Genomic DNA, 26,948 nt, shown 5'->3' on the forward strand with positions numbered 1-26,948 from the left:
CGTGTGTGTGAAGGAGTGTGTACTATGTGCCTCTCTTAGGCGTACTCTCCCTTTGCTGTCTTGTGCAGAGAGAAAATGAGACGAAAAAAAAAGAAGACTTTATGAATTTGTGCAGGATTGTTCATGTGCTTTCCCTCACCTATACGAGTCCAGAGGCACACAGAACTCTTCAGTAGGGAGAGCTGTACCCAGACATGTTGATCCTTCCAGAACTTTGAATGGGATTGAGAAATGATTGATGATCTGCAGGACATAAGAAAAAAAAGAATTAAAACATTTTTTTAGTGATTTTGGTGTGATCGGCAAGACACTTGATATACAGTTATTGCAAAACATATTTAATTAGCTTAAATGATGAAGTTCCCAAAAGACTGTACCTTGAAGGGAAAGTGTAATTGTCATGAAATATTTTAAAATAAAGGATAAAAATGACTAGACTTGTACAACAGGATAAGTGTAGTACCTGGAAAGGGGAGCGGATCTTGATGTACTTGCTGCCCTCCACAGAGTAAATCTGAGAGACCAGGAAACGAGTTACTCCCGAGTCTTCGTGCATCACATTGTACATTCCTCCGCCCACCTTGATCAGAGGGATCACACCGGCTGAGGTGTGGCCCATCGGAGCTGGAGAGAGCAGAGGAAGTAAGAGCAGTTCATTTAACCTGAGAGTATTATATTTTGACATTTTTCTTGTTTTTTGATTATATAGTTTGATGCAGAAATAAATACAGGAGATGGAGAGGGGATTGATGACGACACTTGTCAGAGACGATAATCACCAGTTTTTTTTCTTCTATAAATACACACAAAATTAATTAGGTCATAATTTTAAAATGAAATCACCCTTAATCATTTACATTTTGTGCTTTAACTTCATTGTTAGGTTATGTTGACTGCCCAGTTTTAACATTGTTTGTATCCTTTGTTACATTTTTGTTTCCTGATCTCAAAGCATATTGGTGAAGTGAGTGTACTGTAGGCTTTGTGTAAAACTAAACCCTGTTGGCAGTAATGTGTATTAGTGATATTGCCACAACTAATGATTCACTTTTGCACATGTGCACATACATAATGGTGTATACAGGTCAACTTACTAGGCTCTATGTAGTAGTCCTTTCCGCTCAAGGAGGTCATGGCTGAGAACTGGTCGGAGTCTGCTTTGGTGGAATAGTCCATCCCGACGGTTTCTCCGTCCTGCAGCGTCACAGTGCCGCTGGTGCTCTGCTGGCCGATGGGACAAAACATCTCACTGTGGCGGACGGACACCGGCAGGCCGAGGCGGTTTTTCACTATAAACGGCGCTTCATCCTTCTGGAAAGCGTCCGCTGTCTGTTTGGCAGCCTCGGCGAATGCCTGGGGAAAGGCAGGAACAGGAACATTATAGATGACCACCTATTCAGACTTCCTGTTAAAAATGTTTACAGCTCTTCTCTTACCGTGCCCAGGTTACTAAGCATGGCCAGGCCACACTTGGAGAGGGTGATGTTGAGCTGGTCTTCACTGCTGATGACGATGACCGTCTTATAGTCTGGGACATGGTAATCCACTTCATCTGACAAACGTGTGTAACTCACTGACGACTTCTTCTTCATCTGATTATAGGATAGAGAAAAGTTATAAATACTCTGTGCATGCATGTCTGAGTATATACAGTATGAATACAGTATGTGTGTGTTTATTTATTTATTTATATCAGTACCTTCAGTTCCAGTCTCCATGATCGAAAGCCATCTCTTGTCTCATCTTCTAAGGGCTCCAGCAGCGGTTCCCACACTCCCATTATCTCATTGTAATAGTGAACCTAAAAGTAAAACGCAATACAAAACTCAAGAAAGTCTCAGTAACCGTAAATACGTTTGAGGTATTGTGTTAGATTATCATCAATAGGTCTATGTAAAGTATACAAAATATATAATCTTAAAGGGTATTGTGCATTCCTCATATTTGAATGGCTCAAACAATATCAAAAGCAAAGAAAACAACTGCAAAAGTCAAACATTGTTCTAGGGCAATTTTACAGTGACATGTTAATGTAGGATTTAGGATAAGGTCCTAGGATCAAGTGAAGGAAATAAATACAATGCATATGTGCTATACCTCCAGGTTAAGCTCGCTGTGTAAGTTAATGAGTGTGGACCAGTTTGTGACATCTCCATGGAAGGAGGACTTTGCCAGCAGCATGGGGATAGTGCGGTGTCCCACTCCAGCCTCCAGAGTCAGACAGACAGATTTGATGGTCACCTGCAGGGATGGACAGCCAATGAAATGACACAAAATGCTCTTTCACATCAAACCTGTAGTCTGTGTATAGACTGAAAACATATCATAGGTTTGTAGTACAAACATGGCCAAAGCCAAAATCCTAACTGACTAATAACATTCAATAAACCATAAAGTATAATCAGTTGAGCCAAAATGCAGCCACATACCTGTAATGACTCTCCCTGTGGTATCAGCGGGGGCTGTGACTGTGGGTCTTCATCCCCCTCCTCTTCTAGGAACCAAAGTTTGAGCTCCTTCCAGCCCCGTTTCTCCCACAGGTCCACGGGAACAGGACTATCCAGCTCATCAGGGGTCTCCGCTGTGGGAGTCAGTGCAGACTGGATGGTCATCACCGTGTTGATGATTATTGGAGATACCTAGGCAGAGAGTCAGGTCGCAGAGACACAACCGTTTTATACCAAGTTCATAGTTCAAAGTTACATTTAAAAGTTTCTAATTATACACAATAGTAAACTTTCATTGCTTTAAAATGTTGCATTCACTTGATGCTAAAATTTCCATTGACGGCGGCTGATACACATCTATATGACAGAAGCTGACATGTGTTGCCTAGTGGTCTCAATTTTTTGTGAAGGGGCGTGTCTGATGGTGTGATGTCACGTGCGGACCCTTGCGGATGCATCAAGTATAAATCAAGCTTTACACTACAGTTTAAAAAGGTAAAACAGGCCATTAGTTGCTAATAGCAAGGCATTTATTATCATCGACGTCTAGATGGAACAACTTAATCCCTGGAAAAACTTTTAACATTTGTATTGGAAGAAAATGCCTTTCATAGATGAAATTCCTGGATTCAGATTGCGTAATGATGATGAAAGAAAAAACTACCTTCAATGTGAGAGCGTTGATGGAGACCTCCATAGCCTGAGGGGAGGTTGGGGACTGAGTACTCTGGAAGAACACCTGACACGGCTGCAGCACTGTGGTCACATTTTTTTTCCTCTTCTCTCTTAAGAAGGGACAGGCCACTACCTACAACAACAACATTAAAACAAACGTCGTTTAATTTTTGTATTCAAGACATCTGTTTCATTATTTAAACAATCTGTTTTTTCAGGGTTGCGTTACAATGATGATACAAACCTTGAGGTCCTTGATAACAGCAGTCATCTGTGATCCCTCTGCACCACTTTTCATCACTAGTTCACACTGCGTGGTCATCACCAGGGCCGGGGCGTCAGCGCGCGTCAAGTCAGCCACAAACACAATCTCCGGGTTACGCACCAGAACATTCATCTCCGTCTTTGACACCACAGCTGGAGCTACAGCTGACCGCGGCAGAGAGTCGGAGGAAAACATCAATTCAGGTCGTAAGGCAACAGGGTACAAATAACGTCAGATTCTTTCAATTCTTTATAACTTACAGTTAGTATATGACCCATTATGTTACCACACACACAAAATACATGATCCAAAAGAGAAACAGTCATCATTTCTCCGACATGACCTCCCCCTGGCTGTGTCTGATTAAGGGAACTTGCAGATGGTTTTATTTTGCTGAATTAAAAATCCCTTTAAATGGATATGGTTAACTCACTGGACTCTTTAGATGTGGTAGAGGAGTTAATGTTCCTTTTCTCTCCCGCTCCACTACTGCTCTTGGATGGAGTTTTTTGATCAAAACCCTGCTGGGTGGCCTTGAGAAAGATATCTGCCACCGTGAGAAGGAACTCCATGCTGGCACACAGGTACACATCCTGCACCACTGTGTCCAAAGTGGTTCCATCACGGCCCTGACGGTAGTTCACCTCCACCATCATGTTCTGTTCTGAACCAGGACGCATTGCAATCATCCTGGAGAAGATGAAGGAAAGGGGTTAACGATATTAACTGGATGGATGTGGAGGAGAGGACAGAGTGAGAGTATGAATGATGGTCAGACACAAAGAAGTACATAAAAGAAGGACTGAGAGAGTAAAGAATGAGTAGTGATTACAATGTAAAATTTTAATTAAACAAATATTTTATGTCAGCCTGAGTTGTGTATATATACTGATAAATATGTGCATGAGAGTGTGTGTGCGCGTCCCGAGTACCTCGGGGTGACCATCTGGATCCTGGGTCTCTTGTCCTCTAGAAGGCAGGCCGCCAGTCGGACTGAGGCCTTCATGGAGCTGTCGGAGAACATGTGGACGGAGGTGGAGATGGTGCCCAGAGTAAACTCTGCCAACTTCAGCTGCTCATCGTGGGAATCCAACAGCTGGATCTAGATAATGACATACACACCGTGTTAGACTGTGTTTTGTAAAATGATGACAGACAGGTTTCATTTCACACATCATTTGTGTCTGTGTGCGTTTGTGTGTATATGCATTACCTCACTCTCATTAGGGCTGTACAAGACAAGTGTCATTGAGTCAAACTTGAAGTCTACTTTGAGAGTGTTCTTCAACTTGCTGCTTTTGCGGAGCTCCACAACAGCAGCCGTCACTACTGTGTTACCTACAAAGTTACACAGCACAAACCACGTTAGAAAGGTTCATTAGTTCTTGGTTACAATTATTTTTAAAATGTCCATTGAAAGACTTCATAAGCTTTCTAGGATTTGGTCCTGGTCCTAGAAAGCCTGTAGATGCCTCTCTTTCACTTATCAAGCTCTAAGCTAGTCAATTTTAAGATTGTGCCTTATTTTCAGAACTACTTTACACACATGAACATAAACAAGCATAACCACAACGCCTTACTGCTGGCTGGTCCAGTGGTTCCAGATCCCTGGGACTCTTTGTTAGATACAGAGTCAGAGGAACGGTCAGTGGTGGGTGGAGGAGCTGGAGGTGGAAGAGCATCAGAACTCTCCGACAGGTTCTCACTAAGAGTCCTCAGGACCACCGTCATGTCATCCTGGCTGAGGACCAGCTGTTGGGAGCAGAAACAGGATTTCATAATAAGGGAAAACATTTTTTGATTTAGATTTTCACCATAAACCTTTAACTTATCTTGGAATCAGATATTTAAAAAAAAAAACAAAGTCATAATACAGTATATCCTAATCTATAGGCCTTTTAATTATTAATCAAATTTTCTAAATGCACAAATAAAAATTACACTACAATTGCTGTAAACTAGTCATTCCTTCCCATGCAACCATACAGCACTACTTACACTCATGGGCTTAAGATGAGCAGCGATCTCTATGTCAGGTATGCTGTGGTACCAGTTGGATGAAAGATTTCTTTGGATTTCCAAATCCAGGCTGACTGGCATCAACAGCTGGGTCTCTCCCTGAAAACCTTCATCTACGTATGTGGTCCTGGAAAAAGAAACAACACACAAGTAATGAGAGAAGTTATCCCGAGAATATGATATTATTGTAATTCAAATCTATCACAATTTCTTTTATTGCTCTGCAAAAAAAAAAAAAAATCTTCTTTCAGCAAGTAATTATTGAATCATAATTTCTTAAGATGACTGGTCTCTGACCTGTACATCCTGAGGTCAGTCAGTCTCACAATCATTTGATCCACAACAGGCGGGATCTTTGCATCACTTTTAAAGGGCTGCTTGGCAAAGCTGTTCTTGACAGACAGCAGACCAAGGTCAGCTACAATGACATTAGAGGAAGAGGAGGACTGGGGCAGGAAGATGATGGGTGCTTTGAAGTCGACGTTCAGAGCGATCCGAGTGCTCCGCTCGGCCAGCTCCTTCACACCTGATGCTGCCTTTCCTGCCACCTGGACTGTTGCCTCAGCCAGGGCCTCTTTAGCCTCCTGGAAGTTATTGACGAAAGCCTGGGAGGAAAAAGGGGACGGACAATAAAAGAATGTGGGAGAGAAATTAAAAGAAGTTTGGGTTGGAATGCAGAAATAATTGGGTACAAGGAAAAATGAACATACATATATATGCATCATTAGTTTTAAGTGAGTTAGAAAGTTCTTATTTCATAATTATCTTACAAAAGAATTCTTGAGACTCATATTAATGAAATAATTATCCTGGCAAATACATAAATCTGAAAGTGGGGTTCCACCATCGTTATCCCACACCTATTCACTGATTGGGACAAGACCAACTGTTAAAAGTCTTGGAGTGTTTGCCCGACCCCGTGCCCCTTGATTGCTATCTTTGTCTCCTGTTGAAGGTAGATTTACCAAATACGAGGCTGACTTTGTCCTATTTGCATCGTATATATTGTTGCATTGGAAGGGTGCTAACCCCCCTGGCACAACTTCTTTGTTAAAAAATTGAATGCCTTTCCTCCACATAGAAAGAAAATGAGTCACACAGTCACACAGTCAGAAGATCTGTTAAAAGATTTCACAGAACTTGGGACCGTTTACTCTCCTATATTAACTCCCTAATCAATAACTCTTGCTATCCAAGTCTTTTTTTTTGCTTTGTTTCATCTGTTACGCAAGGAAGTGTATTCTCCTCGGACATGTGGGAGGGTGGGAAAGAGGGCAGATTATTCTGGGATGATGAGTGCATTTTGTGCTGTCTGTTTCTATGGTTGTTTATGAGTTGAAACTGTTAAAAATGTCAGAAAGACTTCTTATTCACAGTTAGTATCTGAAACTGTCTGTAACAGGTCTGTTACATAAACACATTTATATATTTAAAAAAGGCTTGAATTGTTCCAGGGATATGTGATACTTACCAGTATGGAGGAGACAAACTTGTTGAGGAAGATGACCTGGATGCATCCCACAGTCAGCGTGACAGAGGTGTCAACTTTAGACATGTCCAGATAGGCATCGCCCTCTGTTGCGTCTGTATAGTTTACCATGTGGAAGTCAAACACTTCCTTATCTGCGATAGACACAGCCTAAGAAATAAATGAGACAAGCAGAATTAAAGAGCTATTGGGAAACACAAATTAGAATAATCAGTCATTTATTATTCTTATCCTGAGTGACTAAACATTTATGAATGCCAGAAACACAAATAGTTAAAAGCACAGGAAGTGACAAAGTATACATGTAGACTTAAATACATAGAATTGAATTATTATAGATTAGCATAGAGCATTCACATTTTGAAGAAAGACCACTTGCTGATTGTACCTTCTTGTAAAGTGCATCTTTGTCACAGTCTAGGATCACAATGCTCTTCAGGTTTGCCAGAACCTCCATCTCCTTTTTCCTCATCAGAACCTCAGAAACCAGACCTGGATGGTTGAGAAAGAGAGAAAGCATTTATTTTGCATTTCCCCTATTAAGGGCATACTTCCATGCAATGCATGCATGCATGGAGGACCAAATCAGAAATGTTGCATTACAAGACAAATTGAGCAAGAGATGTCACAACCCTTACATACCTTCGATACTGATCTCTGAGATCCTGGTTTTCTGTCCTCGAATAAAAACCTTCAGACAGCGGAGATCAGCTCTGATATGCAGATTTACCATATTGGCAAACTTTGAACTCTTTGTGCCTATGAGAAAAAAAGTGCAGAGAAAGAAAAGGTGAGTAATACACAACGATCACAGGCGAATGATGGCTTTGTAAAGTAAAGTTCAATGAAACTCTGAAAGGGTTTATTAGAACAGATTACTTTTTTTCCTGGTTACAGTAGCTTCCTCCTTCTTCTCTCCCTCCCTCTCTGCTTCGGCCTCCTCCTCCTCCAGGATGGTGGGGAGCTCTTCCTGCCCTCCCTCCTTCTTAGTGGACGGAGGAAGGAGGTTGTTGAGGAAGTTCATGGTGTTAACTAGAGCCTCCGTATGGAGATGGACATCCAGGGAGGAGACGACCACCTGATGGGGGATGCATTGTCAAAAAATGTAAATATTAGTGGAGAATAATAATAATATGGCATCTTTGCTTTCCGTTTTGCATCAAGTACCATTGTTTTTGTTCTTATACTGGCTTGTATTTACGCTGTCATGGAAATACAGATATTTAAAATGTACTTTGCATTATCTTCCAGCATCAAATAGTTGATAGGGAAACCTGCTACAAATGTATTCCAATACAGCGGATATAATAATATAGAAGCATCTACATTTGAATTACGAGTGAATTAACATTTTCTTCACCTTAATGAATTGCTCTGTATTGTTGTGTTGAGACTTGAACTCCGGGCCATTCTTATCAGCCTAGAAAAGACATACAATCCTCAATGAGAAAGCCATTTACAAAATAATCATTCAGGATACTGACAGATCTGAAAGTTTCAACATTTACTATCACACATACTTTAATATACTCCAGGGTAAGAAGGTCCACTTCTGTGTTGTCTAGAGTGGTGATCAGCTGAACCTGCTTCTCTTCGGAATCTATACAAGGTTGAGATAAATAAAACATGACTGCTGTCAATACTCGTCTGACTTTTCTTTCCACAAATGCTTATTAGAATGTTTGTAATCACCAAATGTTAGTCAAATTGAGTTATGAATAACGTCTCAAGAACTGAGAGTCCTGCAAGCATCTACTGACCCATGTATTCAGGGCACTTGAGGCAGATCTCCTTTAGGTAGGTGTAAGATGTCATGTCAAAGGTGCGTAGTTTCAGTTCAGTGCCCAGACCCTCTATGTCCAAGTGGAGCACCGTGACCTCCTGATCCCCGGAGAGACGACACAACTGAACAGAAAACTAGATGAACGAAGAAGACATAGAGAGAGAATATACAGAGGGACAAAAGGAAAAACAGATTACAATAATGGAAAGACAGTTAGAGAAATGAAACGGCATCACAGACTGGGCTTGTCCCTTATTTCAACAAGACCTTTCCGTACCTCACTGATTTCAAACTTCATGGTGAATTCTGTCATGTTCTTCTGAGCTTCTGACCCTTTTCTTTTGTAGCTCAGCGGCATGGGATTATCTGGGAAGAATGACCGATCGCCAATGGGAGAGCTGGGAGCATCGTAGAACAAATCTTCCGCCGACCCTAAGAGGTGACAAAAATACACACAATGACCCATCGGTTACACCGTCGTGTTCCAGCGCGTTACAAGGTATATAGTGTGATGATTACGCATGTGTGGCGGTGCAGAGAGAGGAGGATATGGCGATAGAATGTGCAGCGAGTCTTACCCAATGAGGTGACGCTGATGGTCTCACATGACTCAAACATGAGAGAGGAGCGCTGGTCAGCTAAGTTCAGAGGTCTTCTGGGAGTGAGCTGTGGGGTGAAAGACTGCTTCGGCTGAGGAGGAAACAACACCAAAACATGAGATGTATCAGCGAAAAAAGTTAAATCTGTTATAATAAAAGTACATTGTACTCAATTGATAAATTGATTTATTTCTCCATTCTTTAATCTCTACTAAGAACAACAACAGCAAACTGTAGAAGAAACTGCAGGAAAAATATTCTTGCTGGATTTTGCCCAAAACTGTTATTTAGTTTTATTTCCTCTAGGTCATTTATCCGATCCAAACTAAACGTGAACAGGGCCATTTATGAATCATCCTGCTGGTCTTACCTTTGTAGTGGAGGATGAAGCACCGCTTTGTGCAGCAGGTCTGCTCTCAGGCAGTGGGATACTTTCTACCAGCTGCTGAACATTTCGGAATTTAACATCAGAAATACGAAGAGAGAGCAGGGGGAGCTGTCCGGACATCTTATACCTGGAACACATGTGCAAAAATGGGAAGACAATAGACAAACACACCGAGACATATGACCTTTAACTTCAGTGTGCCTCGCATCTTACATCCTAACAACATGGACTACTAAATAACTAGATGTATGGGGTTAAAAATAAATAAGAAAAACGTACTTTGCCATGCGGGAGTCTTTGATGACCATCGCTCTGCTGAAAACCACTTTTAGATCTACTGGCTCTAGAATGTGGAGCGGTGACTGTCTCTGCTTACGGGCCATTTTCCAGTCGCCATCTATCAAACAAAGTAAATGTTTTACATTTATTTTTATTCCACACACACGAAGACACAAAAAACATCTTAAAAGCTTTGAGAAAATATCTTTTCGATATCTATGAATTATTTCTAAGACAAAGTACAGCTGACAAGGCTACGAGACTTACCCACTGAATTTTAAAATTTCAGTTTTCTCTCTATAAATTATGTTGTACTGTATAATGTATTGCAATATCTAAAAAGTGTGTGTACCTGGTTTGCTATAAAGAAACTGCAGGCTGCTAAGCTGTATGTCAAAGCTGTCGTATGCTCTGGACATGATGTCCTCAATGTTACTGGAGCAAGCTGACAGCTGAGGCAGATGCTTCTTGCTTTGACTGGACATCTGAAAAGACAAGAACATTTTAATGTTAAAACTTTGTAACTCTAAAGCCTTCAAAGCAAGCCTTTTGGACAACAACTCAAAAGGCTCATTTACTTATATTTCATGGCCAAAAGTAGGATTTTGACACAATTTGATGTGGGTTGGTTTTTCAGCCCAGTGTCAAGATTTGTACTCTCTGACCTTAAAATGCCCAAGGTCCAACAGCAGGATGTTCTGAGTGCCGTCGAAAAATCCAGTCTGAGGAATGATGACATAGGAGGCCATCAGGTTCACCTTCAGATCGAGGACCTTCTGAGTTTCGATCACGTACATTAAACCTATAAAAAAAAGGAATTTACTTATCAATCGCAGCCAAAACAATAGATCAGCTTTGTTATCAAATACAGAATACCTTAATGATGTAAGAATTATTATTATCTAATTAATGATGACGATAGAAAAAAAAAAGCTTGATAAAGTTCAACATCAAGCACTACAGTCTGTTGTTTGTAATATGCAAATTATGATCATAGATCTATTATAAGCACTGATTTAGTTATTGGCTGAATTTAGTTCATGAATTACATGTCCGGCGTACTGTACATGTGTATTTAGCTGAAGCCTCTTGATGAGCACTGAGAGCTTAAGTCATCATTAGAGCCTCGTTGAATGTGCCCAAATGAGCTACAGTGAATAATGCCATTGTAAGAGACAAAATGAGCTTGAAACTTCAGCAAACAATCTCAGGGAACAATCAGTCTCAAGAACATAAACAGGAAGACCACAATCCAAATGAATCAGTGGCTCAGACATGCAGGCTGTGAAACATTTCCCCATCAGAGGGTTGGGACCAGGCTCGGAATTAATCCCTGATAAACAGCAGATGGTTGTAAATGTATGTGCAACTGACCGGTGGCTGTGCGGTCTCTGAACTGCTCCAGTTTCATGAGGGTTGCGTTGGTGAGCTCATCCAGCTGCAGGTCGTCAGGAGGCAGGAAGAACGATGACATGCTGTTCACCGTTATCTACAGAGACACACAAACAGAGAATCCATTTGATATGCATGTACACATTTTATTCATGCTCATACACCGACGGACACCACTTACAGCATCATAGATGATTTCCAAGGGCTGTGATTCCACATGAAGCCGTTGGTTAGCGCTCTCATCCAGCGGGTTGGTCTCAAACAGGATGCAGAGCAGCGGGGTGCCGGCTCCCGTGGCTGCCTTCCTTGATGACAGGAGGGTTGGTGCAGGCCGCTCACTGGCCAGGCCGGTGACTTCAAACAGACTAAGCTGAGCTGTGAGTCTGATAAAAAGAGGAAGAGACTAAATGTCAGTGACACCCATGCCAGGATCCGAAATATGAGATGTACTGTAAGTATTGGGGTCAAAGGAGGTGTCTCTATGTTGTCCACCCTCCTGCATACATAAAAGGATCAACTACGGGGTGTTGCTTTTTAACAAATAGTTATGACGAACTTGATGGCTTGTGCTCCCGGTCTCTGTGTGAGTGTGGACTTGAGCTCTCCCACAGTCAGCCTGATGATCTCATTCTTGTCTTTGTTGTCTTTGATGGCCACAGTCAGCCTCTCCATGTGGAAATTGACCTTCATGTCCTCAAACTATAAAGAAACACATAGTACATAATCACAGTATCTGATACAGTATTTGCATTTTGTTCTTGGTAATATTGTTTACTTCAGTTCACTAAGAATTTCCTTTGTTTTAGTTCTAGTCTTCATGGCGACGTGGGGTGAGAAACTGATTTACAAATGATCTTTTTGGTGGTGAAGTATTCCTTTAAGTGGGATGGAAAGCCTAAATCAAGTGTTGTTGACAGGTGACTCACATTCTTTGGCAGGTTGGGATTAGCAGCTGTGTCACTGTATCCAATGGCAGTGTAGAGTTTGGCTTTCTCAGCGGTGGTTAACAGCTCATCAAAGCCTGAAACAGAGTGACGGGGCAAGAGGGAATAGAAATAATGTGAGGAGTAAGACAAGCATTAGCTAACACCTTCAACTATTTTGCTTTTGGTTCCGTTCGCCACATGTGCATATTATCTTTTATTTACACGTCTTGCGGTTTTCTACATCTTACCTCCAGTCTTGACCTCTTTTGTTTCTGTATCAGCCTCTCCTCCCCAACTCCACATCCAGCCCAACCAGCCCTGTGACTCCTCCTCCTCCATCTTAAGCCCTGGACGGTAAATGCGTAGGCCTGCCTTGCTTGCCTGGGGAAGTTTTTAAAAAATGAGTTTATTTTTGTTTTTGTTTATAATTTTTAAACAAATGGAAACACACGGTTTAAATCTGACACAGAGTGATTCAAACATCTCATCTTGGCAGTTGACTTATTTCCATCTGAGTATTAAGGCTGAGCTTAAACAGTTTTCTCTATTCAGTTTGTGTCCATACATAGATAAATCAAGGAAGCACATATTCTCTGCATTATGTGTCACGTGAAATTAATCCAAAACAAAATGTTATTTTGTCAGCCACCAATATGCATTATTTTTAAATTGTAATACTCTATTGTAAAATTGCAATTCATAGCAAAACGCTGTGCAGGAAAGCCAAGATTATGTAAGAATTTCTTACCAGCTGTCAAGTTGAAGGACTTGACCGCTGCGGCTCAACCACTAATGCACCTGCTGATAACTGTTACCACCACTGTCTGTTTTGTGTTGTATTACTTGGGTAATATGTGGTATATTGATGGAAACATACAGTGCATTTCTGAAAAGGAGTTGTACTCTGTAACATTTCCGTTTCGATTTTTTCTTAAATTAATTTGCATGAATGGAATTAATTACATTATTAAATAGTTTATTAAGTAGCATACTTGAGACATGAGGATTAAAAGGACATTTGAACACAGAATGTGTTGGCTACAGTGCTGCAGTGACCACGGTTTATGCTCGAGATACAGTACAAAGTGAAGATGCCCACCATACAGTAGGTGAGACAGAGCTTACCTCCACCTCAGCCTGCTGTCTGGCCAATGTGATGTTAAAAATATCCAAGGTCTTCTCAGGCTCCTGAGAATAGACACCAGACAAGCGGATTAGAGCTTTCTGCAGCTTCTTGCTACGCCATGCAGGAATGCATCAATTACTAAATGTCCATTACTAATCACAGGAAAGGAAAATATGATGCTTCCAGAACAGAGAAGTGGCAGAGAAAAAGACATTTAGAGTTAATGTTGTATTTCTTCTGAGGTACATAATCAATCTCTTTATAGGGCACTGGATAAGTGGGCAATTATGGCTGGAGTAAAGCATCACTGAAAGGATATTGAGATGGTAATATCTTAGTAATTAACTACTTTCATATTATATTACATTCACATTTCCTATAGGCAATGAATTGTGGCCTCTGTAGTTAAGTACTGTGGATATTTGCCAGTGTACAACCGAGCAGCAACAGCAGGTCTGCTTTAGTGAGGCAAAAGTTACACAAAAAAGGTCCAGAGCTCAAAGCCATACTTACAAAAAAAACAAAATCACAATTATATTTTGGATAGATTGGCTGAGAAGTTAAATAAAAAAGTAAGCAATACTTTTAACCTTCCTTAACTACACTCAAATCCTCATTAGAATTAATGGCATGGCAGATACAGGATCTGTCAAAGCATTTGTGAACAAATCAAAAGTATGTAAAACATAATGGATGTGTGGCTAAGGCATTACCAACAGAATTAAAAATAATGTTGGTATATGAAAGCAATGTAATCATTTTATCTATTTGAACAGACTTCCCCTTGCGGGATTAATAAAGTATCTATCTATTTAAAATCAATGCATCATAATACAGGAGAGGAAGTCATGAGGAGACACTAATATTTAAAGACCTAAATTTATCAAGAACCTGGCGACATTCTCCTAATATCATATGAAGCTCGTCAGTGGTTCACATATTAGGACGGGGACACTACACATCTCCGTCCTCTCCCCACGTTCTGCTCGGTTCCGCCCTGTCCCACCTCTAGTGCCTTGAGCAGCTCCTCGCTGGGTTTCTTGTTGGTGATTTTGGTCTTGTAGAGCTCTCGGTAACATTTTACCATCTGCCGGTGACTGCGAATGCGCTGCCATGACCACATGTGGAGACGAGGCTTCACATCCACTTCCAGGATGCCTGTGATCACGTACCTCCACCTGCAAGGCATGAACACAGAAGCATACAGTCAAATCCACACCAAACACATAAAATATCAAACATCATCTGTAATTCTTAATCAAAGTGTTTTCTGACCAAATGCGAGCATTCTTGTTAACGTGGACCATGGGCCTGTACTTCCGGTACGGCAGATTCCGAGACATCATATCCACTGAGCCCAGCAGCTCCAGGATGCTAATGTACTGGAAAGAGAGGAAGTAAGCAATTACTCACTGGCAAAGAGTAATGGCAGGAGAGCAGTTAAGATCACTGAACAACCACTTTAAACTATTTGCCCTTTTACATTTTAAATTAAATTCTCCCACCGTGGTTGTCTTTTACTTCTCTGTTTCTTTTCCTCTATCTTCCCAAAAGCACCATTGTTTCCACCAGGCTTTTAAATAAACAAGTTTATAAATCAACACCTACCTGGGGTCTGTTGAGTTCAAAGGCCACCTCACTAAGATTGACCATAAGGTCCACTTTGGGTGAAGAGAAGTCCACATCTGACTTGGGATTCATCCGCAGTTTAGCGCCGGCTGAGATAGGACGAAAAACTGTGGACCAACAACAAGGAATAGATTATTTAAAGCTAGGATTGGTACATTTCTTAAAAAACATTTTTTGTTATATTTGTTGAAATTCTCATTGCATCCAGACAGCAATCAATAAATAAGATGCTCTAAAAAAAAAAAAGAAGAAAATAATGGGTATCTGTGATTACCTAAAAAAAAAGTGTCTGCTAAATAAAATGAATGTAATGTAATGACTGTACTAAGCTAATGAAATGATTGGACGGGTTACCTGCCTGTCTACCTTTGCATTCTCTCATGCCTGTGGGCTCACTGATTGTCACCGGAGTCTTCCACAAGCTGTTATCTTAACAGCTGTGAGTACGAATAGGCATGTACATTGTTTGTCTTTCACAATGCTAATTTTGGGGGAATTCTGAAGGAACGGGCTGTCAGGGTGGCCGAATTGGCGACTTTCTCGCTAGATTTAGAGACTCTTGGAGCGGGTGCTGCTAGCTACTTTCATTGGTAAAGAGATGGAAAAACTGTGCTGGGTTTTTCCGTTAAACAATTTAAGAAAATCTAGCCTACTCTTTCTCAAGACTACCAACCCTAGATTTAAAACTTTAAAATTGTTAAACTTGGCATAACAATGTATTTACAGTATGAACCTTGGGGTTGTACAAGGCTTTATGTTACTTTGTATTGGTACACACACACACACACACACACACACACACACACACACACACACACACACACACACACACACACACACACACACACACACACACACACACACACACACACACACAGGATGTGAAAATTGTGAATATATTTTGTGTAGCAAGGTTAGCTCTTCAAAAATCTGTGAGCTTGTGCCTCAAAACAAAATCTGTTAAAATGTGCTAAAAATCTGTTACAATGTGTTGTTGGTGATGGTGCACCAAGCTGTGTGATTCACACTTTATTTTTTTCCAGGCACTGCACTGTCAGAGCAAAAATGTGGCTTTAGATGGGTTTCATCAGGCAGTCTAGACAACAAGTCCTTACATTATATAAAAGTATAAAATATGTGAATTAAGGATAACAGTAAGACACTCACTGAAGTCGTGGCTGACAGAAAGGGAGTTGTGGATATCCACGCTGCTCTGGAGACATCGCTACAAAAAAAACAGAGGGAGAGGGGCTTCATTTACATTTTACACGCTTTCTTTACTCAATATTTTCTTAACCTCTGAACATATTTCATCTCTTTTTGTTACGGCTTTAACAACATGCAGGAGTAAACAATCACAACGACACATTTAAAAACACTGTAGTGGATGAAATGAATGGTTAGCAAAATATTCATTCATCTCAGAAGCATTTGCAGAAGACTTGGAAGACTCCAATATTCACCAAGATAATTTAATAAAAAGAGCTTAAAAGGATTTGAGAAAAGGGTTTTTCACATTGTGAATTACTTTGACACCGTTCTACTGCCTGAAAGTGAAACTGTGTGCTTACGAGGTTGAATCTTAAACCTCAACAAAGCAGAATAAGACAGAAAAAAGCATAATTAAATACTGTAATAATAGGGAGACTCACCAAGGCCTCATCTGGACTGTGATTGGAGAAGAGTAAAGAGTTGACATTCCAGTAGGCAAACAAGTTGTCTAGTTGAACCAACTGAGAGAGAGAAGAAAACACAAAGCAGATGCTTACCACGACGACGTAACTTCACTAACGGTGTGCAATCAGTTCTAAAATGTTGATCACGGTCCAAAGTTGGGTTATGATGAAAGAAAACTGGTTCCTTGAACAACTGCCGACAAATTGAACCAACTGGCTCAAATTGCCCAAAAAGCTTTCAAAAGGTAATGAAAAAACGACAAAGAAGGTATCGGTTATAAAGTGCAGGTATGGCTGATGGTTACCTTGAAGAAGAGCCGGGAATTCTCATCCAAAAGTCTTGGATTCCAGTTCTCATCAGACGTCTGGAAAATAAAACAAGCAGTGAAATACAGAGTTCATGAGATTACATTAAATGTATTTAACATAGAATATAATGTGACAGGAGGGACATTGCGACGCATTACCTGAAGACTGAGGTTTTTAAGTGACACTCCAAATGACAAGGGACAATTTGGATTAGTGACCTGTGGAAATCAAACAAGAGAAATGAAATAAGAGCTAGCCTGGTTAAGACTGTATGCACTCTGCATGATTAATGCCGTCATTGTTCTAAAAATGCAGTCAAATCTTGGTCCCTGCGTTTTTCAGTTAGTTTAATTTACAAACACAAAATTGAGTTATGCTGTACATACATACGCCCTTGAGGTAACTCGGCCTGAATACTCACATCATCTTCATAGCGTACGTGGATGTTAGAGATCTTGACCTGCAGGTTTTTGATGACCTGAGTGACAAGCTTCTCCACAAAGGTGTCCTGCTTTTCCAGATTGGGGTCCTCTGTCAAACACAGACCAATATGATACATATGAGACCAGGGGCCTGTACTTCGAAGCAAGCTCAACGTGCCCTGGGTATCTTTTGGTTATCTGGCTTAACTAACCCGAACAACCGTGATCACACTAAGCGGTCCTACGACACTGGTTACCAACTCGGTAAGTCAACTCAGGGTTTCTCAATCTGTCTGTCAAGAAAAGCATTTATTTCAGGCTAAAAGCAACACTGACAACCCACATGTAATTCTAGTCAGATCTATTTTGCTCGAGATGGGGCATTGATATTAGAAATTTTAGCACAAGTTACCATAGTGGTCTACCCCGGTAAGGGTACAGGCCCCAGATCTGATCCTGCAGCTCTCCTAAAGCTTTACTTTAGGACAAAGATTTGACCTCTCCCTGATAACAAGGGGGAGCAATGTTGTAAATCGTCCTTTGCATTCATTTACATCGCTTTTAAACAAAACATTCCATCTCACCTTAAGTTGGCAACATCTTTACTGATGTGTTTTTTCACCAACAGTTCCTCATTTGATTGTTTTTCCCTCTTCCTCGGTTCCTCAGTCTTCCAGCTTGACTGAGAATGTCTCTAAACCTTGTCAAACACACACACAGACCTTAAAATCAAAGCTAAACCCTGACCTTTCTCTGCAGCCTTCAGCTTTGTCTCCTCTATCCGCTGTAGCTCCCTCTGACGAGCCTCCTGAAGCTGCTTTTCCTCCTTTACTGCATCATACTTTATACCTGGAAAGAATGGGGTCAATACAAATGATGACTTGTGTGCACATCTCCGGAAACAATAAAACATAGAGAGGGTTAAGTTGGAGTTTCCTGTTAGTCCTGACAAGTACATTAGAGTCATGAATAAGTGAAAGACCTTCTTTGTCAGACTACTGTGCTGCACTGTGTTGTGTCGGCTAATCAAAGAGGTTACTCATCTCATTAGACTGAACTAGATATTAATTATCTCTTAAATGCATGCTGCGGGATTTCACTACAATAAAAGTCATTAAAATGCAAAGATGTTTTAATGTGTTTTTAAATATCTAAAATGAAAACAGTGGAACCTGATCATCAACACCGACATACAGCATGTTAATATCCTTCAGGCACTTTGTGCGTCTGCTGAAATGGTGGGAATCAACAGCATACGCTTTAACATGAGTGCTTCAATCTCATCATCTTGTATGTATTTAGCTGGACACAGATGATGATCTTACTTGCTGTTGGGACTATGAGCAGATAGACGCCGTCCAGAGTCGCCTCTACTGACTGAGTGTAGAGGTTCTTCCATGGTATCTTTAGCTGCAGCTGTCCTGATGACAGAAACACAAATCTGTATCAAAGGACAGGTGGCAAATAAGGAGAGTAGATGGCGGTTAGGGACAGCAACTACATTCTCACCTATGTGACCGGCTCTCACTTTAAAAGGAATGTCGAGTTGACTCTGCAACAAAATAACAGTCAATCAATGCGACACAAATCCATCATTAATGCCAGAATGTCATGACAAGACTAATATTGCTCACTTACTGAAGCATTCATTTGCAACTTACCAAGGCATTTTCCTTTATCTCGAGATTTCTAAGAACAGCATCACCTGTGATGACACGAACATGTGTTTACTGATCGTTACGATGTACATTTAGACAGGCCAAACAGATTAGTATTGTGTTATGAGAATCGTGGAAAAACAGTCAAATCTACAGAGGAGCTCGCTGGCCTTTTTAAATTATGTTGTATCCACACACGACAGCTGTGGTTCAGCTAGTCAAGTAGCTAGTTGCTACACGTTGGTACATGTTTAGCAGTGGCTCTGAAACCGCTCTTCTAATCCTCTCACTGCTCTGGTGCCTGATAACTTGTGTCTCGGTGGCCGTGTGAAAGGGTGTAACCCCGAACTGCTCACTTCTCTGAAACTCGCATGATTGTAGTGAGCAAACAAATCTTGCAGCGGGAAATAAGGCACAAGTAGTCGGTCAGACATTAACAACGCTGACTGAACTATCTATAAACTCGTATTTGGCTGCACTGCGTTGCTCACACTGGACGGCTAACGTTGGACTAAATAAACTGGCACTGACAGCTGAGAGAGCCTCTCTCACAGCTAACGTCTGTTAGCGTTAGCCAGTTAGCTTGGCGAGCGACCCTATCCACTAAAATGACAAACACAATTTCAGTTACCTCCCCATATGCCGAGCTTTAGCTGTGAGCTGTCAAGGTTGACAACGTAGTCCCCCAAAAATCGGTTGAGGACATCTACCACCACGCTTTCGAAGACCATGTTGGCGTTTCTTTCATCTACCTGTCACCATGTTTACATCCTGAGGGTTCGTTAGCCTCAACGTCAGATTAGGACACTCTGCGGTGGGCGGGGCTTGGACGCCATGCGATTAGTTACTTCCGGGAAAATTAATCTACTCTTGCAACTGACTCTTGATGGCTGCAACTACAAGAGAACCGAGGCTAGGTAGATAGTATGCGTGCTTTTTATTACATAGTCGCTGTCGTAACAATCATACTGGCAAAATACCATATCCACAAATTCAAAACCTTTATTTACTCATGAATGAAAACCAAACAGTACATTGACACAGTTTACAAACAGTATGAAAGCTTACATTTAGTCTTTTTTCATGTGTTTATGAACAATTACCTTACAGCTTTTTTTCAAATCAGTAGGCCTACTTATGGCTATTTACAGAAAGGAGACCAGAATAAAAAGAGTTATGATAAGTATGGTTTTATCTGAGAACAAGGAAACCTTATAGAAACAGGCTGCAAATTACACTGCAATTTGGTTGGTGGTGGGATACCAAAAATGCAATAACATTGTTTAACACCTGATAACTAACATTTTATAATGTCTAAATATTGTTGCTTAGTATTTTCACCATCTGGGACATTCTTACATAGCAGCGGCAAATGCTCATATAGCCAACACAAACTACATTAACGTCCCTCTCTTCAACCTTTTTCTTTCATACATATTGTAATAGTTATCACATATCTTCTGCTGTCTACCCACCAGACTACACAAAATGAGTTATTCCTCTATTTTTTAAGAGACAGTAACTGAGACAGTGGTTTGTTGGTCGCTCCAATCACTGTCCCTCTCCTCAATGTTCCAGCTGCAGGTTTACACACCACTTTTAACCTGAGCTGCAGTTCCAGCAGATCCTCCCTACTGAGCTCTGTAAAGAAGAAATCCTCATTAAACACAGGGCTGCGGCAGTTCCTGATGGTGGCGCTCTCCTGTTGCTGAAGCTTCCCTGGGGTCAGACACAGATTCACCGCACAGTTCAGGGTTTGTCGGTCAGTATCATCGCATAAACCTTCCACAGACACCACACAGACTCTGACTGTGGAAACAGAGGGAAACGTGTTGGTGGAGAATGTGCTGTGCTCAGCGAAGAGGCGCACCTTACCACGGCCGTGCAAAGGGAGGACATGCTCATGCTGAAGTACCTCCTGGCGCCGCAGAACATCCAACGGGGAGAGGACAGGTGGGGCTAAGGTGACTGAACTTCCCTTTAAACTTGGAGGGCTACTGGCCGAGTTTGTTAAACTTAACCCCCCCCTCCTCCACCTGCCTCTGTACACCCTTCTGTCATTTAATGAAGGACAGGATATTGCTCCTTTTAGACGGCTACTGCCTGGTGGGAAGTAGAGGGATGATTTCGCTCTATAAGGGGAACTGAGGGGAGAGGAGTCACTGGAAGAAGGTGTTCCACTTCCTGTGCTTCCTGTCTCTGACAGGCTGTTGGATGAAAACAGAGGTAAAAACCCAGACAAAGTTTTCTTGGGCAGGTTTGTCACCTTTGCTAGCCTGGGTGCTGCAGTAGGAAGACTTCTATCAAACATGTAAACAGGGCGCTTTGAGTGGAACAAAGACTCTTTCCTTCGAGTGTTGGGGCTTTCATATATTCCAGCCAGGCCATACCCCTCCGCAGAGAATGGCAACGGTTTCTTTGTAGCTTTCCAAGCCATCGATGCATCACCATTTTTCGTCTTCACGTCCTTTGTCTTTGCATGTGCAGTGTTTGAGAAGGTGCGGCTCTTGGGCATCTGGTACTGACGGTGTAGGTTAGGTGACGCTGTCTCAGCTTCCAGCAGCGGGCTTCTCTTGCAAAGCCTGGGGGGCAGGCAGAACTCTGGGATGGTGTCTGGGGTGAGGATGTTGTTGTGCAGATGGTGAGCGAGACTGGCCTTGGAAGACAGAAAGACATCCTCCTCACTCTTCCCCAGGTAACGACTCAGCTCCAGAGGAATGCTCTCCATGCTCTCCCTGATCTTCTCAAACACCCACATCGTTGATTTCTGATGATTTAATACAATGTGATGTCTTTGAAGAGTCCAAACTTTTTTCCTTTGGCAACAAGAATACAAAATACAATTTAGATAAATCAGACAAACAATGCATGAAACAGAACACACTGTTCAAGTTCCTGGCAATTGGCGAAATGACAATTATTTGTTTCCTCACCTGCTTAGATGTGTCCGCCTCTGAGGAAAGAACTGACTGTGATGAATGTTCCAAAGACAGATTTTAAAGGGGAGTGTGTGTGTAGGGGCGGGGGCTACGTCAGTGATCTGCCACCCCCGGCTGCATCAGAAAACAGGCTGTACATGTATATACACACACAACAACACACAGTGTATACAGTCGCTCTGTGTTGGACACTGGGTGGGTTTGGGTGGCAATTAGAATCGGCTGCATCGGTGTGCATGTAGTTGTGCTACAAGGATGTGATGTCAGCTTTTCAGCTGATGTAATTTACATCAACACTGAAATGTGCCTATTGTACTGTATATTAAGGAAGCCATAGTCACACAGCATTATCTGTGATGCTCTCAATTCCACTGTAGCATGCAGCACACACATTTCAAATACAATTCAAATGTATACAAATAATGACTTTCCTACTACATCAAATACATTTTAACATCTCAGCTCAAATATTTAGATATCTTGAGTTTTAATATTCATTATACATCACTATTAGATTATGAATGTCCGACCCCGTACTCTTCTCTACTCATTACATTCAACTTGAAACACACAACAAAATATGGAGGAGGGTCTTATTGTGGTCATGATGACGTCAGTATAACCTGCCTTTGAGAGCGCTGACCTCTTGTTCAAAGGCGATTCAAAGACAGGAGCATCCAGACCAACAGAGAGTACCCGCCTCCTCAAAGGCCCACTGACCTTTAAACAGCCAGACACATAACTGACCTGATGTGTATTATGGGCAACATATTCATTTCAAAGAATTCAACACTTGTTTACACGTAATCAAGGTAACATTTTGTGATTTTGCATTGATCCTTTAAAGGAAAAGCTAACTGAATATCAGTTAGACCAATACTGTTTATAGTTATGTGGCTTCTCTACTCTCCGCAGAAGGAAAGATGACCTCAAGGTGTTTTTGGTTGTGGTCACTGTACTTTTTGCCAGAATTATAGGCTTACATAACATACTGTCCAGCACATATTAGTTTGACAGCTTTTTTTGATTAAATAAACTTGTAACAGTAAACGCCACCTCAGCACATGAATTACTGAACAGAGAGCTTATTCTGTATCTGCAGGATGAATTCATTATCCTCAGTCATCCAAGACTTTTCCAGGATGCAAATGATGGAACTCTTGAAGTTCTACATATTAAAATCAATGATTTGTTTTTTACATGAATTACATATATGTCGTTTCTTTAGCCTCTCTGCCATGTTATGACTTTCTTCTTTTGAAAATGATTTTCTAATAAGTACCAAGTCTATTTTATCTAGTCTAGATTATTCCGTTTTTGGATTCTTCACCTCTTTGGAAATATGTCATCTAATCCATAAAACATGTGTCGTTTCTATCTAAGAATATCTGTTGTTGTTGCTATATATTTTTTTAAACATCACCATGTGAAAAAACTGCATTCATTTCATGTTTTATCCACAGATGAAATCAGGTTGCAGAACTAGAAGGCCCTTTGAACAACATGAGTTCTTCAACCACAAGAGGGCGTACATGGATTAGATTTACTCTCGCGCAACCTCTGACGTCTGTTTGTCTCGGTCAAGGCATAAATGGGATTTAATTGATATTTATCGTATACAGTATTAACATTATAACATCTATAAAAAATATTTAAATTTGTTTAAATCTGCACACATAAATACACATTCATACTCAATACACCTGCCCCTTGCTTCATTTAAATTATCTTATTATTCTAATTAAACAGTAAGTAAGTGAGAAGCAACACCTCTGCTCGTGTGCCTGCCAGTTTGCATGCAGCGTGTGTGACAGAGAAAGAAATATGATGATGATGAAGACAGTCGGGAGGAGTCAAGGGCCTCCAGAGCACCCAGGGGTCAAGAGGCTTTTTGTGATAGTGAAGATCGACTTTATTACACTACTAAAAACCCAGAGTGCTCTCTGTAATGGAGAGATAAATGGATTGGGAGTCAGAGGAGGACCTTTGCCTTTAACCGCTGTCACAGTTCCAATTAACGCTAACGGGAGGACAGTGCATTGTTGCCAAATGTTCTACCGCTGTCAAGTGCATTAGTGTTAAAACCTTTTTGTCCTGGAGCTCTAGATTTGTTAAATAATAATTCATTTTTTTTGTGGGCTTCATTTTGTTAATTCATTGAGTAGAACAAGATGTTAACTAATTATCCGAAATGCTGTAAAGGTCTTATCGAATAAAACCCCTTAGGGTTAATTTCTCTCTCTCTCTCTCTCTCTCTCTCGCTCTATATATATATATATATATATATATATATATATATATATATCCCAAACCAAAGCAAAACAGCCGGTTTGTTAGAAAGCACACTTTGCTTCTGCATTTTATATTTTCTTTTTGATGTAGGCCTATTACAGGCTGTAACTTCATCCCGTTAACCACCTGCCCAGAGCTACAAGTGACCTTTTAGCTTTCCTTCATCACAAAGAAGGTACAATGGAAACTTCAACTCTGTTTTTGTGCAAGTTGACTCTTTCAAATTTGCCCACTTAGAGGAATTACTCCTGTGTGCTCGTGGTGATTCAGTTCAGTGTAGTGAATGAGACAGGAGAGACCTGTGGTGCCTGATGATCACGGATCAATCAAGCAAGTCTTTGTTGATTCTATGTGATTAGTCTTTGTTTAAAGCATCTTTAGCTCCAATTTCTAATGATAATGTATCCAAACAGGTCCTGCCCAGATCCAACACAGTTTTGTAAGCCAAACCTTTGTTATAAAGTTTTCTGTAACACTGCTAATTCTTATTTTTTGACTTCTGACATTCTGACATTGTGAGATGAGATTTATTCCAAACTCTGAGCAAAGTTGATGACACACTTTGCTAATTTCCATTTCACTTTAATCTCTATTATTGCGGAGTCAAATGAGCCTATATGGGCAAAGCACTTAACCTCTTATGAAACTGCTGAAGTTTTTTGGCCGGATAACTTCTTTGTCTGAACTCCTAAGAGAAAGTGGGCAAGTTAAAAAGGGGAAAGAGTGGGAAGGAGGCCAGAATGGCTGAACCATTGACCTGTTTTGAATCGACAATAAAATGTAATAATGGCTAATAAGGTGTAATAATTTGGGCCAATAAAGATAGATGGCAGATTGGAGATGATATGAGCTGCGTCAGAAGACCTTACTTCGAGGACAGCGCAGAGACAAAACACTTTAGCCAGAGGAGGCAGATAAAATGTGACCCCAGATTAATGATTCATTGTCTAATTATTAAGGAGAAAGAGGATGACGGGGGGGGGGGGGGGGGGGGGGGGGGGTGAGACTGCCAAAGATAAATGGGTGAAGAATGGTAGGGGAGAGGGGGAAACTGTTTCGGAGAATAGGTGGAAAAGAGTGTTCCAAAACAGGAACAAATTGTAAAAGAAAATAGAAAAATATTCAGAAATCCATTTGCATCCTCTATGGCAGTAGAGTGATAGAAAGTAAGAGGGACAAAGGGAAATCAGTGTAACCACAGAAAGAGAATGAGGTCCATTATGGAGAAAAGACAGAGAAGAAGAGTTATAGTAATGGGCCGTGGTCCAGAGTGACCTGTCGTTAGGACTCACTCCCTTGACAACTTCTCTCTGTCTCCAGGCCTGATGCCAATATGCTAATCCCCCTCAGATGGCCTTTTCATTGGCTGATGCTGACTTTCGTCCACTCGTGCCAGATGACCTCTCGTCCCACTATTAAAGACCACAGCAGTGAATATGGCAAGGAGACCATTACCAAGATAAGAGCGGATGTAGCCGTATGCCGGCTGCCTGCTTGCACTGAATCACATGTACTGTTAAAATAAGTTATCACATGTACCACAACTGTGCCATGCTCCATTACAGTAAGTGTACAAACACCATATGTGCTTTAAAGCGCATACAGTGTTTGTACATCAGGTGAAAAATAATATGATAAATGATAAATATTAGTATGAGTGTGCTTACCACTCGACTGGCAGTCATTGCCCCTCCCTCATTACCACCACTGAGGTGCCCTTGAGCAAAGCGCTTAACCCCCAACTCCTCAGGTGGAGCTGCTCAGTGGCCAACAGATTATTTGTGTGTGATTGTGTGAGTTTGATCAGAGGGCTCCTGCAAAGTATTTAAAATTAAAGATGCAAGCAGTAATGAGCGGGTACTGGCGGAATGCCGGTTGTCACGAGTGCACTTGCTTGACCATCTCACACTGCGCACATGAGTTACCTTTGTCCACTATGTGACACAATAATCCATCTTGTCAGGCTTCAAGTAATGCTTTTGTGTCCAGGAGGCCAGAGCACGGACCAGTCAGCGCCCTGTGAGGAGCTTCAGGCAGCTACAGATGTGGCTTAGTTGTGTGTGAGACGACACAGAGAGACAACCGTTCTAATTGATGCCATATAAACATGAAATACGATTTAGAAAATCTCCAAAACATATGTTTGGATTAATGGACTAAATAAGAAGTATAGATATGATAGTTTTAGAGGAATTTAAAATTGCAAAACTACACATTTGGAATTGAGCATTATTCCTCATCCTGATTGATGACAGCAGAAGTGGAATCACATATTGTGTAAGAGTTGATTTAAGAAGTTGTTTCAGGTAAATTAAACAAACTCTGCTGACTGTGGGCCATATACAGAAAAATATGAGCAGTCACAGTCAAACAATAGTGAGTGCGTAGTTTATACTGCAAGAACATCAGTGTTTCTAGACCCAAAAAATGTGCCATAGAAAATGAATAGTCTATCAAAGTAACTACTAAGCAGTTTAACGTTTGACATAAAAATAATTTATAGTGTGCCCACGTATTACAAAAAGTATTTCTGTATCTGCTGCTCTTAGTTTTAATCAAAATGATTTTAATACCTTTAAACTCCAATACAGTGCTCACTAAAACTATTATGATGTTTTGTGTAAATATGAAAAAC

At 41.0% G+C, this 26,948-nt stretch overlaps 2 protein-coding genes across 3 annotated transcripts in view; both read right to left on the reverse strand.

Annotated features, from left to right (window-relative positions):
• vps13a (vacuolar protein sorting 13 homolog A) overlaps positions 1 to 19,845 on the reverse strand; it is a 35,148-nt gene extending 15,303 nt beyond the window's left edge. For both annotated transcript variants that reach the window (XM_079161024.1, XM_079161023.1), the window contains exons 1-47: positions 19,714 to 19,845; positions 19,086 to 19,129; positions 18,934 to 18,976; positions 18,750 to 18,845; positions 18,172 to 18,273; positions 17,424 to 17,533; positions 17,161 to 17,220; positions 16,999 to 17,058; positions 16,670 to 16,750; positions 16,185 to 16,242; positions 14,997 to 15,124; positions 14,664 to 14,770; positions 14,395 to 14,566; positions 13,388 to 13,450; positions 12,511 to 12,643; positions 12,263 to 12,357; positions 11,893 to 12,035; positions 11,518 to 11,719; positions 11,319 to 11,433; positions 10,610 to 10,746; positions 10,297 to 10,429; positions 9,945 to 10,062; positions 9,648 to 9,792; positions 9,257 to 9,368; positions 8,956 to 9,110; positions 8,656 to 8,812; positions 8,416 to 8,495; positions 8,256 to 8,315; positions 7,775 to 7,973; positions 7,538 to 7,654; positions 7,284 to 7,387; positions 6,878 to 7,045; positions 5,704 to 6,011; positions 5,386 to 5,533; positions 4,968 to 5,139; positions 4,601 to 4,725; positions 4,320 to 4,489; positions 3,821 to 4,077; positions 3,367 to 3,551; positions 3,112 to 3,255; positions 2,430 to 2,639; positions 2,098 to 2,241; positions 1,700 to 1,801; positions 1,437 to 1,592; positions 1,095 to 1,353; positions 464 to 624; positions 140 to 243 (exon numbers count right to left, since the gene is read on the reverse strand). In XM_079161024.1, coding sequence (XP_079017150.1) covers positions 140 to 243; positions 464 to 624; positions 1,095 to 1,353; positions 1,437 to 1,592; positions 1,700 to 1,801; positions 2,098 to 2,241; positions 2,430 to 2,639; positions 3,112 to 3,255; positions 3,367 to 3,551; positions 3,821 to 4,077; positions 4,320 to 4,489; positions 4,601 to 4,725; positions 4,968 to 5,139; positions 5,386 to 5,533; positions 5,704 to 6,011; positions 6,878 to 7,045; positions 7,284 to 7,387; positions 7,538 to 7,654; positions 7,775 to 7,973; positions 8,256 to 8,315; positions 8,416 to 8,495; positions 8,656 to 8,812; positions 8,956 to 9,110; positions 9,257 to 9,368; positions 9,648 to 9,792; positions 9,945 to 10,062; positions 10,297 to 10,429; positions 10,610 to 10,746; positions 11,319 to 11,433; positions 11,518 to 11,719; positions 11,893 to 12,035; positions 12,263 to 12,357; positions 12,511 to 12,643; positions 13,388 to 13,450; positions 14,395 to 14,566; positions 14,664 to 14,770; positions 14,997 to 15,124; positions 16,185 to 16,242; positions 16,670 to 16,750; positions 16,999 to 17,058; positions 17,161 to 17,220; positions 17,424 to 17,533; positions 18,172 to 18,273; positions 18,750 to 18,845; positions 18,934 to 18,976; positions 19,086 to 19,129; positions 19,714 to 19,813 — 6,242 coding nt within the window. In that variant the 5' untranslated portion in view covers positions 19,814 to 19,845. The remainder of the gene's footprint in view (positions 1 to 139; positions 244 to 463; positions 625 to 1,094; positions 1,354 to 1,436; positions 1,593 to 1,699; positions 1,802 to 2,097; positions 2,242 to 2,429; positions 2,640 to 3,111; positions 3,256 to 3,366; positions 3,552 to 3,820; positions 4,078 to 4,319; positions 4,490 to 4,600; positions 4,726 to 4,967; positions 5,140 to 5,385; positions 5,534 to 5,703; positions 6,012 to 6,877; positions 7,046 to 7,283; positions 7,388 to 7,537; positions 7,655 to 7,774; positions 7,974 to 8,255; positions 8,316 to 8,415; positions 8,496 to 8,655; positions 8,813 to 8,955; positions 9,111 to 9,256; positions 9,369 to 9,647; positions 9,793 to 9,944; positions 10,063 to 10,296; positions 10,430 to 10,609; positions 10,747 to 11,318; positions 11,434 to 11,517; positions 11,720 to 11,892; positions 12,036 to 12,262; positions 12,358 to 12,510; positions 12,644 to 13,387; positions 13,451 to 14,394; positions 14,567 to 14,663; positions 14,771 to 14,996; positions 15,125 to 16,184; positions 16,243 to 16,669; positions 16,751 to 16,998; positions 17,059 to 17,160; positions 17,221 to 17,423; positions 17,534 to 18,171; positions 18,274 to 18,749; positions 18,846 to 18,933; positions 18,977 to 19,085; positions 19,130 to 19,713) is intronic.
• Positions 19,846 to 20,583: 738 nt separating this feature from the next.
• Positions 20,584 to 21,840, reverse strand: LOC306696964 (C2 calcium-dependent domain-containing protein 4C; the record flags this gene model as incomplete). Its single annotated transcript, XM_079160696.1, has 1 exon — positions 20,584 to 21,840. One exon carries the CDS (start codon positions 21,838 to 21,840, stop codon positions 20,584 to 20,586), a length of 1,257 nt encoding a protein of 418 aa, XP_079016822.1.
• Between the last annotated feature and the right edge of the window lie 5,108 nt (positions 21,841 to 26,948).

This window comes from Pholis gunnellus (assembly GCF_910591455.1).
Source record: "Pholis gunnellus genome assembly, chromosome: 6".
NCBI lineage: Eukaryota > Metazoa > Chordata > Actinopteri > Perciformes > Pholidae > Pholis > Pholis gunnellus.